General features: G+C 49.8%; 1 protein-coding gene across 1 annotated transcript in view; it reads right to left on the bottom strand.

Annotated features, from left to right (window-relative positions):
• The window catches only part of LOC112120807 (zinc finger protein 345-like), a 9689-nt gene extending 3742 nt beyond the window's left edge, over positions 1-5947 (bottom strand). Inside the window, exons 1-3 of the mRNA XM_026661092.1 lie at positions 5864-5947; positions 5242-5430; positions 3815-4998 (exon numbers count right to left, since the gene is read on the bottom strand). Of these exons, the coding sequence (XP_026516877.1) occupies positions 3815-4998; positions 5242-5320 (1263 nt within the window). The 5' untranslated portion in view covers positions 5321-5430; positions 5864-5947. The remainder of the gene's footprint in view (positions 1-3814; positions 4999-5241; positions 5431-5863) is intronic.
• Between the last annotated feature and the right edge of the window lie 9355 nt (positions 5948-15302).

Genomic DNA, 15302 nt, shown 5'->3' with positions numbered 1-15302 from the left:
CCCCCCCAGACACAACAGACCCCCGGGGAGGAGCCGGTGTCTGAGCCCCCGCCGCAGGCAGATGGGGGATACTCTGCACCCCACTTGCAATGCGGGAACCTCGCGCCCTCCCGGGAACCCCGCACCCCCCCGGGCCGGGCCCTGGCATATCCCTGCCCCTGTAGTGGGGGCTCCAGGCAGGGCCAGATTGACCCCTTACCCGCCCCTAGGCACAGCCTCTTCAGCCTCTCCCCCCCGCCCATGCCTACACCCCACCTTCAGGTTTTCCATAAAAATATGAAACTTTTAACCCCCTTTTGACTTTTAGGTGCCCCGAGAACGCCGGCAGCGCCCCTAGGCACGTGCCTCCTGTTCCTAACTGGAAATCCGGCCCTGGCTCCGGGAGCTAGAGTGTGGGAGTGGGATCTGGGTACACACTGGGAACTGATACTGGGGGTGGGGATGGTCAGATGTCTGGGAGCCTCCGGGGCAGCTCCGGGCACAGAGGGGACATTCCCCAGATGTCACTGGCTCCTGAACTAGCATTGAGGAGCCAGGCGCTGGAGAGGCCAGGAGGCCATGGTCTGGCCTCGCAGGGAGCTCTGGTTTTTAGCGGCCTTTGGGACTTGCGCCCCAACCCGAAGAATAACCCACACAGGGTGACTCGTGTGTCCCCATCTAGTGGCCAGACTAGTTATGGACGTTTATGAGCTTCCTACAGCCTCTCAGCTGAGGGCTCTGATCCCATCACTCAGGCAGCCGTGCCTTCAGCTTTTAGATCCAGAGCTCCTGGGTTCAATCCATGCAGATGTCCTGGCCAGAGGCATCATTAGAAGAGCCCGCAGCATTTGGATTCCAAATCCCGAAGCTGGGAATGGGCGACAGGGGATGGATCACTTGATGATTCTGGTTCTGTTCATTCCCTCTGAAGCACCCGGCATTGGCCACTGTCGGAGGACAGGATACTGGGCTACATAGGTGCCGACTCCATGGGTGTTCCAGGGCTGGAGCACTCTTGGGGAAAAATTAGTGGGTGCTCTGCACCCACTGGCAGCCAAGCTCCCCCCCGCCCCACCTCCTCTCTCCCCCCACAGTGCTTCCCATCGCCAAACAGCTGTTTGGAGGTGCTTAGGACTTTCCAGGAGGGAGGGGGGAGGAGCAGGGACGAGGCAAGCTGAGGGGAGGAGGCGGAGGAGATGCAGGGTGGGGACTTGGGGAAAGGGTGTGGGGACTTTGGGGAAGGGCTGGAATAGGGGCAGGGCGAGGGCGGTGCAGGGGTGGGGCCAGGGGCAGGGGTGGGGTTGAGCACCCACCGGGCACAGTGGAAGTCGGTGCCTATGCTGGGCTAGATGGACCTTTGGTCTGACCCAGTATGGCCGTTCTTATGTTCTTAATTGGGGACAGGCATAGATCTCTAGGGTACAGGCTGGGCCTGGGGGTTAATGATTCCTGCTGAGCAGGGGAGGGGAAAGTAACTCACTCTAATGCAGATAATTCCAGAACTCAGTTCCCTTTCAGCCTGGCTGAGAGAACCCTGTCTCTAAAACAGATTGCCAAATAATGTCAGCCCGTAAACCTGGTCCCCTGCCATATCAGCCCGTCCCTTGGCACCCCACACGTGAAGGTTATAAGACATCTTAATGAGCAAGGGCACTGGCTTCTACCCCGTATAGAAGAAAATGGAGGAGACCCAATGCGGTCAGACTCTCAGCTGGCGTAAAGTGGCATCACTCCAGTGATTTCAATGAGACTCTAGAGCCCATTATGTCTAGGCTCTGAACCTTCTCCCCCACCCCATGTAATTCAGGGACAGGGTCTCTCTCAACATGGTTTTCTTGGCATCCGATAAGATTCAAGCTCCCACCAAAGCATCTCCACACACATCACTACACTCAACTTTGATGACATTTCTCTGTTGGTCTGTAACGTGATCACTGTTGAATACCATGGCCGATCAATTCCGCAATTTCAGGCCATTTTCTAGGCATCAATGGGCAGAACCCCATGGATCTGGCCCCAAAAAAATAAAATAAACCAGAATGGGGAAATGTGGGGTGCACACAGCCCTTGGTCTTTGGTTAGCGGAGCTACAGCTTCCACCATCTCTCTAATTGTCCATAGCTCAAAGAAGAGGTTGATGACAGCCTTTCACACCTTCCTGTGTCCCAGTACCCCCAGCTCAGTTTAAAAGGTTGACATCCTGCATGACTTAGCTGCCAGACAGAAGGAAAATAAAAACAGGGGGAAGGGGCAAAGGGGTGTGTGAGGGGACATACAGTGCCCCTGGCATGAGGGGGAGAATGAGGGACCCTGGTAGAGGGGAATAGGAGCACAGAGACCTGGGAATGGGGGAATAGAGAAGCCCTGGTAGAAGGAAAATGAGGGACCCTGATATGGGGGAAGTGGGGATACATAGAAGGGGAGAATAGGGGATGGGGAGGCAGATAGAGCCCCAGGAATGGGAGGTGAACAGGGGATAATTGTATGGGGGATGGAGTCAGCCGGGGCACACAGAGCCCCAGGCATAGGGCAGGGTGTGGTGAGGAGGGGAGTCCCAGAAACAGAAAGGGATGAGAGGGTGGCCCACCGGAGCTAGTAGGGGAAGTAGAGGAATGCAAGGAGCCCCGGGCTTGTGCAACGGGCTCCGCCTGCAGAAGCAACAAAGCGTGAGACTCTCTAGTTTAAAGGTGATTTTAAGGCCAGAAGGGACCGTTGGCATCCTCTAGTTTGATCTCCGTAACGCAGGCCAGAGACTCACCCAGAGATCTCTGCATGAAGCCCACAGCTCGTGGCAGAGCTACAGCATGTCTTCGAGGTCAACCGTCCAGTCGCCATCTAAAGACCCCAAGGGATGGAGAATCCACCATGTCCCTTGGGAAGACTGCCCCAGTGGCTGCTTCCCCGCACAGTCAAAAATGTGCACCTTCGTTCCGGTCTGCTGCAGCTCCCAGCTGTGGATCTCGTTCAGACTTTGTCGATGACAGAGCCATCTGCCACCAGGAATCTCCTTCCCTGAATCAAGTTACCTCTGAGCCTTCCCTTGGAGAAACCAAAGAGATCGAGCTTCTTCCGTCTTTCACTACAAGGAAGGTTTTTCCAGACCTGGCATCATTCTTGTGGCCTGCACTTCAGGCCACTATGCTCCGTTACAGTCCAGGCTGAGACTTAACGTGGGGGGCAGATTACCCCACATGTGCTACTGTAGGGTTCTCACACCTTTCTCTGCAGCAGCTGGGACACTGTCAGAGTTGGAATATGGCACTGGATGGTGCTAGGATCTGAGCCAGTCTGGCAAGGCCTATGAACCCACTCCAATGTGCCACCAGAAGCTGGGAGTGGACAACAGGGGATGGATCACTCAATGATTGCTTGTGCTGTTCATTCCTCAAAGCACCTGGCATTGGCCACTGTCGGAAGACAGGATACTGGGCTAGATGGACTTTTGGTCTGACCCAGTATGGCCGTCATTATGTACCATCCGGTTTGAACTGTGGGCACCAGAACTGGATATAGTCTCTGGGGATGGTCTCCTGGTTCCTATTCAACATTCCCAGGATCCTGGCCAGCCTTCACAGCCACCGCAGCACACTGGGAACTCACTTGATGGCAGAGGCTGAGTTACCATTTCAGTTTCTTTCCCACACAGCCTGTGGGTCAATGGCAGGGGCTTTCTTGGATGGGGATTCCCTGGTGCTGAATCACGACTGAACCCCTCTCCCCCAGGTGGGTCCATGGCAGGGCCCCTCTGAGCTGATTTCCTGGGGTCTAACTGTAGTCAATCTTCCACCCAAACTTCCCACCCTTCTCCCGCCCCATGTCATTGGCTGGCAGGGGCCCCCTCACTGTGGATCCTCTGGTGCCGGATCAGGTTGGAGCTGCGGCTAAAGCCCTTCCCGCAGCCGGCACAGCGGAAGGGCCGCTCTCCCGTGTGGCCGCGCTGGTGGTAGGTGTAGTGGGAGCTCTGGCTGAAGCCCTTCCCACACTGGGGGCACTGGTAGGGCTTCTGGCCGGCGTGGACCCGGCAGTGCTGGGTGTAGCGGCTGCTCTGGGTGAAGCCCTTCCCGCAGTCAGGGCATTTGAAGGGCTTGGCGTCCAAGTGGGTGCGCTGGTGGTGGATCAGGTTGGAGTGGCGGCCGAACCTTTTCCCGCACCGGGGGCACTTGTAGGGCCGCTCCCCCGAGTGCACCCGCTGGTGCTTGATGAGGTTGGAGCTCTCCCCGAAGCGCCCCCCGCACTCGGCACAGGCGTAGGGCCGCTCCCCGGTGTGGGTGCGCTGGTGCTGGGCCAGGTGGGAGGCCTGGCTGAAGCCCTGCCCACAGTCAGGGCACCGGTAGGGGTGCTCGCTGGTATGGGTGTGCTGGTGCTGGATCAGGGCGGAGCTCTTCCCAAAGCGCTTGCCGCACTGGGCGCAGCAGTAGGGCCGCTCCCCGGTGTGGGTGCGCCGGTGCCGTACCAGGTTGGAGCTGCGGCAGAAGCCGCGCCCGCACTCCCCGCACCGGTAGGGCCGCTCCCCGGTGTGGATGCGTTGGTGGACCACGAGCGCAGAGCTCACCCCAAAGCCCTTCCCGCACTCTAGGCACGTGTAGGGCCGCTCCCCGGTGTGGCTGCGGCGGTGCTGGCGCAGGGAGGCACTCACGGCGAAGGCCTTCCCGCACTGGGGGCACCGGAAGGGGCGCTCCCCAGCGTGGATCCGGCTGTGCTCCGTGAGGTTCCCGCACTGCGTGAAGCCCTTCCCACACACGGTGCAGCGAAACGGCTTTTCACCCGTGTGGGAGCGCTGGTGACGGAGCAGGTTGGAGCTGCGGCTGAAGCGTTTGTGGCACTGGGTGCACTGGTAGTGTTTCTCCCCCAGGCCGGCTTCGTTCTCCTCTAGGTGCTCTCCCTGCTGCTGTCCTGCCCCTCCCGGGCTCTCGCTGGCTCCTCCCCGCTGTATGGCTGACGTCCTGTGCAGCTCTGTTCCCGCAGACCTTTCCTGCTGGAGGTTCTCCTCCTCGTTCTCACTCGCTGTCCTGGCACCTTCTGGGGGAGAGCGAGAGAAAGAGATGTAGCTGATGGGCAGGAAGCGAATCCCTCCAAGGCTGGGGGAGGCGAGGGCTCCTGCCAGGGGTCAGGTGGGAGCCGGGAGTGATGCCTGCCATGAGGCCAGGGCACCTGCAGGGGACAAGACAAGACAGACTGGGGAGCTCCCAGTGGCTTTGCTGGGATCCCAGCTTTTCCCTGCTCTCCCAGACAATCTCTGAGCTGGTGTCACTCATTCCTCACCTCTCAGGCCCTCCCTTTCCTTGGAGTCCTGGAGAATCAGGATGCTCGGCTCCTCCCCTCGCTCCAGCCGGGAGATCATGGCAGGTTTGGCTGAGGGTGTGAAAGCAGAGAGGAGCTGGAGTGTCGTATTGCAACAACTGGCCCCTGAATTCAGCTGATCGAGAATTTTCCGTGGAGGTTTGCTCAAGGCTGTGGGGAGAGATTGGCAGACGTTCGTAGATTCTAGTCTGATCTCCTGCGTAACGCAGCCAGGGAAACCAGCATAGATCTGGGTGAATAATTGAGGTTTTCTTGGTTCAGTGGGTGACCTGAGCCTGACTGCAGTGTTTAGTGCCGCTATTCTACCAACAATAGCAAGTGGCTGTTTCACCCAGCGAGACCCTGTAACGCACTCCTTACAGGGGGACACAATTAAATACTGTGCAAATGCTCTCCTGACTGTTGGGCTCAGCCCCGCCCGTGCTGCCTGGGTGGGTTCCCTCTGGCCCCAGCCACAGTTCAGCTACGCTCCCCTAGTCCTGGCAGCCTTTTCCTCCAGACAGCGATTTCCTGCCTCTGCCTGTTTCTCTCCCTCCCCTGGAGCCACCTCTCCCTGTAATTCCCCTTTAGCCCAGAGACTCACCGCTTGGAAGCGTTATTCCCAAAGGTGTTCCCAGGAGAGCTCATCAATTGGATTCAACCCCTCAATGCACAAGGTACTGAGAGACTCCAGCCTGATACTTCCAGAGGAAACAGCTGAGAGCAGGAAGTTCCTGTCTTTATTAAGTTCCCCTTACAGCACTGCCTGGTCCTCTCTAGACCTAGGGAAGGCTTAGGTGCTCTATGGTTATTTCTTTCAATTCCCCAGATACACTGAAAGGAGCACTGCCATTCAACATATTAAATGCAAAGTGCCTGCATCCCTGCCTGGACAAGTCTAAGAAATGAACCATGCAAAGGAGCTAAATAAAAATCCACATAGCGAATGTTTGCCCAGCCAGGGCATTCCACCCTATTTCACACAGGTGTCTCGTTGCAGGTTAGGCTCTTAAATGTAGGTCTGAATGTCAGAGTCATCAGAGTTCATCAAATGGTTCCTAATTGATTTGAGCCGGCACCCGGCCGATCAACGTGTAGGACAAACTCCTCAGCTGCTGAATACGCAGAGCGTGGGAATTTCAAAAGCTCTCGGTGCTGGACTTGTTCTTCCCCCATTGAAATCAAAGGTAAACCTCCCCTTGACTTCAAAGGCTATTTCGACACTACACACCTTACAGCGGCACAGCTGTGCTGCTGTAAGGTCTTCTGTGTAGCCGCTCTATGCCAGCGGTACCTGTCAGAATTTGCTACCTCTTGCCTTTCAGTCTCTGGCCTGGGGTAGCAAATTCTCGCAGAGCATCAACCATCCGCCACAATTAGCTACCTCTGGCCTACAGGATGACAAAGATGAGAGGTAGTAAACTGTGATGGGAATTCGCTACCGTTTTGAAATCTCCACTGTAAATGTGGACACAAAGACAGGTATTTTTCAAAATGTAAAAACTTTATTATTGTAACAAGGTATATAAACAAAAATAGCTTACTTTTCCTTTCAATATTTTTTCAAAAACAAGCACCTAAACATATTTACTATACAGAGGTAACACGTTTTTTGTTCTTAACTGAAGTGTAGATTAAAATTAAACTTCTCTATTTCTCCTTTATATTCCAGCTGTGTTATTCCAAGAAAACCAAAATATTTCTCTTTACAAAACAATTGCACAATGTACATCTTTTATAAACAACTGAACTATGCACATTTTGTGCAGCCTGTACTTTTTCTTCTCATTTAGTCAGAAATCTCATTGATTTCCTCTGGAAGGCAGGGCACACTGGACCTTTGATAAGTAAGAGATGAGAAAATGAAATCAGAGTTAATATCCCTAAATATCATTTCAGTTAACAAAATAATATTCCTTGAACGTATAATCATTAGTCAAGACATGACTATCAGCAGCCTTGCCAGAGGATGTTGTGAAGGCCAAGACTATAACATTTATCACTCGGCTCTCAGGAGGCTCGCGAGAGATAGAATCAGACTTGAAGGTCAGAAGGGACCATTATGATCATCTAGTCTGAGCTCCTGCACAACGCAGGCCACAGAATCTCACCCATGCACTCCTGTATCAAACCTGTGCCTGAGCCACTGAAGTCCTCAAATCATGGTTTAAAGACTTCAAGATGCAGAGAATCTTCCAGCAAATGACCCATGCCCCACGCTGCGGAGGAAGGTGAAAACCCCCCAGGGCTTCTGCCAATCTGCCCTGGAGGAAAATTCCTTCCCGACCCCAAATAGGGCGATCAGCTAAACCCTGAGCATGTGGCCAAGACTCACCAGCCAGACACCCAGGAAAGAATTCTCTGTAATAATTCAGATCCCACCCCATCTAACGTCCCATCACAAGCCACTGGACATATTTACCGCTAGTAGTCAAAGACGAATTAATTGCCAAAATTAGGCTATCCCATCATACCATCCCCTCCATAAACTTATATTGCCACCCATTTTCCCAATCTCTTCGGAGGGCACTGTTTTTTCAATCTCATCCAGAGCAGTTTCCATTTCCGTGTTTTCCTCTGATCTGTTTTTAGCCCCTAATGTTGGTGGCTCTTTAAATGGTTTTAAGTGGGAGACACAGTAAATAGATCCTAACAGTTTCCCTGAGATGGTTCCCAATTTAACTCTTTACCCACAACAGCGGTAACTTTGTATGGGCCATGATAGCTAGGTTGCAGCAATCCTCCTTTTCTTGTTTTCCTTCTTGTATTCAGTAACATAACAGTCCCCAACCTCAAATGTTATTTCCCCATATTTAGAACGCTTTCCTTTGGCATACCGTTTGGTTTTGTTTTTTTCTGCTGCTTTAGCAATATTACTAAGAGCCAGTGCAACGTCAGCATCCTTTCTCATTTTCAAATGTATGCAGTACTCTTTGTAGAATTGTTCATCGTGTTCCTCGAAATTTGGTAGCTTTGAAACAAACGGAGACGGGGTTGTATTTGTGAAATGAAGATTCAAAGAATAAGATATTGACGTGAAAGCTGACGGTACTGAAATACACGTACCGTATAATTCTCTGAGACTTGGTCTGGAAATCTTGCTTCAAAGCCATACAGCAGTCGAAAGGGTGACGTTTTGGTGGTCATGTTCACTTGAGATCGCAAAGAAAATAAAATGTCACCAAGAAATTCATCCCAGTTACTCCCAGTGTCATCAACCAACTTCTGCAATGCTCTGTAACAAATGGTGATGGATTAGTTTGTGGGGGAAAAAAGTAAACGACCGAGACAGATTATATGGAATCAAAAAGGCACCAGGAGGAGGTCATCCCAGGGCACTGCTATGCTTATTCTTCATTTCACATGTGATATGGTATAAAGACGTGCAAAGTAATAAATTGACTTGCAAGATTTAGAAGCTTCTGGCATGGTGCATTCTACTTGCCTTTAGTACTGTAATTTTCCCACCCCTAAAATTACCTTTTGATGGATTTGGTAGTGCTGTGAGCAAATCCGTTGGTTAGTGGGTGGCCTGGGCTGGTGAAGATACGTTCTATTCCTCACTTTTTGCATATTTCCAGATTATACTGAAAGAAAATAAGTTACACCATAAGCTTTCCTTTGGACAAGTCTGTATTTATGTTCCTTCCCCTATTTGCCATTGATTGTGTGTGTGATTACTGTGGTTTACTTTTCGTTTACTACCTGGAATAATATGTTGGGGGTTATTTTGGTGGGTAAGAAAACACACACACACACACACACACACACACGTTATAGCAACCCTGATGGGGTGACCAACTACAGTGTTTGCAAAAATAGGGTGAGTGTTCAGAAAAAACTTGTCAGCAACAATTTACATTTAAAAAAACACTCACGGGGGCAACGAAGCCCATGTTCACTATCGACTATCCGTGAGCTGATAGTGTGATTGAAGAAATAGTAAAAGTAACCTCAAAAATCTTTACCTCATGATTGAATTCAGGACCGCGATCTGTCAGTATCCGCTGTACATATCCATGCTGCATAATTATCTTGTGTATTTTCTTTACTACCTCATAGGCTGACTTAGTTCGAAGTGGAAATGCTTCCACGCATCTTGTAATATAATCCGTGGCTGTCAGTATGTACTGGTATCCCTTCTTTGTCGCTGGTAGTGGCCCTGTTAAATGCATTCCCACCAGTTCCCAGGGCTGACTGACCTATATGCAGGGGTACAGGTTAGTCAGACTTTGGATCTTTCTTATTAAATGGTCTCAATAAGCCCATACGTAGTAAGCAGAGGAAACACTATAATGTGGTTTCCACAACCACACCATCAGAATCTAATTTCCATTTTTAAAAAACGGAACAAAAAGAAAGAAAGAAGCAAACAAATGAAAAAGAAATACAAGAATAGGGGTAGGAAAAATGATACAAGGCTAAACCTGCAGAAATAGACCATGCCAGTGCAAGGAGCAAGAGAGGTCATTGTTGCACTCCATTGTGCCACTCACCCACACTGCATTCGTTGTGGCAAATTCAAGGCCTCATTGTGTAGCAATAATCAAAATGAATAATGATAAACAATTATCTCTGACTCTCTCTTTCAAAGATTTCTTACTGCCTTTGAAGGAAGTGACTAAGACTCTATATCACGTATACGCAGTCTGCACTAAGAACATTCCTCATGCATTGACAATGGAAAGGCTGTACAAGAAGATACGTAGCAGATGTCTCAGAGTCCAAACTTTACCTTTATGTTTTCCAAGGTGGTATCTTGATTTAATTCCTTTCCTGCCTTCTGGCAATGTAGACATTGCTCAACCTAGTTTGGACGGAACAACATGACGACATGAACATTCTTGTATGAAAACATTATTGCAAGGGAACGGAGTTCACACTTTCACACCAACTGTATTAATATCATTCTTTGCACTGAACATTTCAAATCTGTATTTAAATTCTAAATCACCTATTTCAGGATTTTGTTTCATTACTTTACATACCCAGCCTGTGATGTCCTTTGTCATCCCTGGCCAATAGTATCTTGAGGTCAGCGCAATTCTCGTTTTGACTTTTCCTTCATGTCCACCCTGGGGACTGTCATGATACTGTTTAAAAAGTTGTAGGGCTTGATCCATGGTGTGAACAACGACCACCTTTCTCTCTTTGGCAGAATAGAAAAGCGTCCCCTCTGCAAATCAGAACAGATGGAGACGTGATGATGACATCAAGTGTTGAACTTAAGCAATTATCAGATATTTTCAAAGTCACAGATTCATTATAAGGCATATGCATAGAAAAGATATCTGTATGCATAGGGGTCACCTTAACGTGAGTACAAGGGGGGAATTTCACTATATGGTTACAGGTCTGTCACATCTTACGCACATTTAACATGCACGATTTCAACTTTACGCGGTTGGCAAAAAACAACAACAACAACAACAAAAAACCCAAACAAACAAAAAGAGAAAAATAACAATTTTAATACTATGCCTGTAGTGCGGGCGATTTCGCCCGCCATTGAACTCAATGGAATTTTGACTATACGCGGTTTTCGCTTTACGCGCTAACCGCGGAACGGAACCCCCGCGTAAGATGAGACAGACCTGTATAATTAAATGTTGAAATTTTTTTAAAAACTAGAAATCATTGCTCAGTGAACATATATGGATTGTTGTTGCTGGATACACTGGATAACATACTTGAGAAATAAAGTTAAATCATAGGGAAATATTTATACTTTATACTCATTTGTCATGTAACTGACACATATGTTTGTTACACTGCCTGTATATGTAGCAAGGAGATTTTCTGGGAAATCTGAAGAAAACTAGGGATACTAAACATGGTCCTATTGAAAGTAAGGTTAACACTCTTATATGCTGAAGATTCCACTGTATTCTGTGTCTTTATTACATGAAAAAAACAAGTATTGCTTGCCTTCCAAAGAAAAATTGGCAGAAAATCGACGCAGGTTACGTCTGCCTGTTTTATTCATTCCTTCAGGATACATGTTACTCCTCTTATATGCCAAAACGTGGGCAACTTTGTCCTCAAAAGCTGTCCCTGAGTATTGTTCACAGAAGAAAACATTTCACACTGTTAACATTTACATAATTGCAAACACGAAGTATCTACCTGTAAAACAATCAGACTTTGTTTTGTAGGTGAGGTGTGACATGTAAATTGCAGACATGTAAGCAAGGTAAGGCAAACCCAACAATGCAGCATTCATAGACCAATCGCAAGAGTGACATAAGTAAATCTGAGTTATGTGCATAAGTTTGAAGTATTTGTGGCTTGCTCAAATACAGCCAGATTTTGTAATGAGATCAAATTGTATTTGAAATAATTAGATCACATCTATAAGATTTTAACCACGTAAGATCAGAGTGTGACATGGTGGGAATAAGATTTTAACCACGTAAGATCATAGTGTGACGTGGTGGGAATAAGGGGATGTGACTTTTGTGGGGGCTGCTCCAGCTGCCCGCACAGATGCTATTGCCGCCCCTTTGTACCCTGAGACCCAGGAGGGGGATGCGACCAGGTGACTCTTGGCCCGGGAAGCGAGACATGGCCAGAGGAGGAACAATGGGAAGGGCAGGGGCCAGGCAGCTGGAAGCGAGTCAGCCTCAGCTGGCTTGGGGTGCAAGGGGAGGGCCAGAGCCCTGGCTCTGGGCTCCCCTCCCCCCAAGATGGACTTGGCTGAAAGTCACTGATTTCTGTGCTAACCAGTTCTGTCCTACGCTGTGTTCCCGTCAACTAATAAACCTTCTGTTTTACCGGCTGGCTGAGAGTCACGTCTGACTCCGGAGTTGGGGTGCAGGGCCCTCTGGCTTCCCCAGGAGCCCCGTCCAGGCGGACTCGCTGTGGGAAGCTCATGGTGTGGACGAGGATGCTGAATGCTCCGAGGTCAGACCCAGGAAGGTGGAAGCTGTGTAAGCTTCTTGCCCTGGAGACAGTCTGCTCAGAGAGAGGAGGCTTCCCCAGAGTCCTGACTGGCTTCATATTGAGTCGTTCCAGAGCATCGCCCCGGTGACTCCATGACACATAGTCACTCAGGACAGGAAATGTAACAGCACTAAAATGTGAATTTCAAAAAATAGCACAAGCAGGGACATTTAAAGATACTGTATAATATATTCATAAAACAACAAACTATGTATGGAAAGGAAACTCTCTCCTTACCTGCCAGACTGATGTTTATTACAGTGAATTTTTTGCCCAGTACAGCTTTTTTTGGGGGGGGGGGGGAAAGAGTTTTCTGTAATTCTGAAGAATCTGAAATAAAGAAACCCATATAACAGACACATTTCAGTATCAGGATGATCACAGGCATGAACAAACATTTTAAAAGCCCAAAGTGACTTGAGAGTTTTTGTGAAAGTCCTTGACTATCATGCACTCAGCCAGGAGACCCGAAATCTTCGGGTGGTATGACTTCTATTGAAGGCTGCAAAGTGCTGAAGGGTAAGTGGTCATGGTAGGATAGTTATTACCTCACTGGAGAATGAGAAGTGGAGACATTGAGGTGTTTACCACAAGTAAGGAAGGTCAGTAGATGCACTCTTGGATGGGTTCACCAGCCCTGTGTTATCTCCTAGTAAAACTAACCTGATGTCCATGATGCGTGTAGCTCACAAATCGTAAGTGATACTTGATCTTGCCTAGGCAGCTTGTCATGAAGCTAATCACAATACCTGCTAGAAACAGCTGATAAAACACAAGTTTGGGGAGCAGAGAGGACCCAGCCCACATGTCTGTGTTTTCAGGACTTTTTAGAAAGCGTTCTACAGAGTTGAACTTCAGGACTATTGTCTGTAAAACCCTGATTGAAAGTCTGAGTAGTTCTTTATTAGCCCCTTTCCACTGCCGAGTCGGTCACACAGCGTATTAGTAAAGAAACACCGAATGCCCACAAAACACTGAAAATAGTATAAGCCACTGGAAATAGCATTTGAAATACTTACCAATCTCCTTTTGAAAACAAGCTACTCAGCAGAAAACCTACCACGGTGCTTTATACAGACCCCCCCACCGCCCCTTGTGTCACTGTTACACAGACTGAGCAACAAGGTTTCAGCACAAAAATGACCCTTCTGTCCCATGGCACACGCACGTCAGCGCATTGCTCTGCGATCTTATTGTAAAGACGTTCTCTGGAGCCTTTTCCCTCACTGCTAAAAGGCAAGTGCCTTGTCCGCATTGCGTTGTTACTTCAGAATGGCTCAAAACCCCTTGTTACTGCAAGGTGGCAAAAAAATCAAACTTTTTTAACAGTGAGGAAAAGGCCGATATCTATATAATGTGGGCATAATTTTTTCACATCTTAGATCTATTGCACACACCTGGCTTCTTCGGTTGTTAACAGCACCAGCTCCTCCTCCTTTTCAAAATACCTCCCTGTTGTCACCAAGTGCAGCTCTCACACCAGACACCTACTTGCTCCTGCAGGGAAGAAGAGCCATTAATGGGACATGGCTTATTCAATGACTTATTTAGAACATTTCCCCCCTTGAGACCTGATTGGCTCAGCTATCAGGTGAATACACAGGGAATGACCTGCCAGAGGGATCGCCCACAACAGAAACTGTCTCTGCAAAGACCAAAAAAATAAAAATAAAAGAGAGGCCTTGCTAGTAACTGCCCTGCCCCCACCCCTCTTTCTGGCTGTATCTGGGGTATTGATTGCCCTGCATTCCGCTCATGTGCAGACACACAACATCACAGAGTTATGAGTTGAAAACATCCCCTTTGGGGCTATGGCCTCATCAACTCAGAAACACTGCTGTGGTAATTTAAGAAAGTTGTAAGAGACAAACCCGTCTGCAGCCCACTCACACGGCCTTGCTGTCCTCTGACTGGAGAGGTGTGAACAGGCCATTTACCGTGGAATGGGCCCTAACAATACGGGTTAACTACTCAGAATAAAGAAATCTGCTCCACTTGTATGTAGCTGAGAGACCGCTGCTCTGAGTGACTGGTAGCAATCTAGTGTTGCAAGTTTCCATAATGCAATCTAGAATCCCTTCTCCACGGTCAGCCCAGGGCTCATTTTGGCAAGTTTGGCACAGATCCAGGAATCTGCGCATCCAAAAGTTCTGCAGCTGCTGCTCGTCATCCCAAACCTGCATTATGCTGCCACCCCACCAAATTGCACCAACTGGAGCTTGTTTCTCGGGTCCAGAACGGCTATTCCACCATCTGCAGCTGCTCTGCGAGTGCCACCTGCAAGTTTGAATTGGCTGTCACTATGTCCCACAGCGATCTGTGCTGCACACCAACAGCATCTCCTCCCCCGCGTCTATCCTTGCAGCTTTGCAAATATGGCAGGATTTTGCACCCTGACCTTGCAAATTTCACACCAACAGTGCAAAGCAGTGCAGGCTCCGTGCTTCTGTCCGAGATAGCAGACAGCGAGGGGGCCACGCAGGTTTGTGGGATTTAGGTGCAAAAATTATGTGTAATTTTACAAATGGGATACACGGCAGTCCAGTCAGCATGCACACAAGTGACATATTGTGGTGATTCTATGCTGACGTAACTTGAGTTAACATAAGTTCGTGGTGTAGATCTGGCCTTAGGTGTATGAAATGTTTGGGAGAGTTAACAGGGAGAGTATGAGGCTAGGCCAAGATTCATTCAGGCATTTGTGGAAGTGGGCCTGCCCCACACAGCACAGCACAGACCCCTCCCTGCTCCCAGCTCTCCCCCGCACAAACCCCCAGCTCCCCGCCCCGCCCCGCCAGCACAGACCCCTCCATATCCCCAGCTCCCTGCCCCGCCCCACCGCTCCCTGCCCCCCCGCAAAACCCCCCCCCGCCCCCCCCCCCCCCCCCCGCACAGACCCCTCCATGCCCCCAGCTCCCCAGCAGAGACCCCTCAATACCCCCAGCTCCCTGCCCCCACCGGCAGAGACCCCTCCATACCGCCAGCTCCCTGCCCCCCCCACACAGACCCTTTCGTAGCCCCCAGCTCCCTGTCCCCCAAGCAGAGACCCCTCCATGTCCCCAGCTCCCTGCCCCACCCCACCGCTCCCTGCCCCCAGCAAA

Source organism: Terrapene carolina, unplaced genomic scaffold (assembly GCF_002925995.2).
Source record: "Terrapene carolina triunguis isolate 2854851 unplaced genomic scaffold, T_m_triunguis-2.0 Scaffold926, whole genome shotgun sequence".
In the NCBI taxonomy this organism is placed as follows: Eukaryota; Metazoa; Chordata; order Testudines; family Emydidae; genus Terrapene; species Terrapene triunguis.
This window is presented reverse-complemented; position numbering and strand designations above follow the sequence as displayed.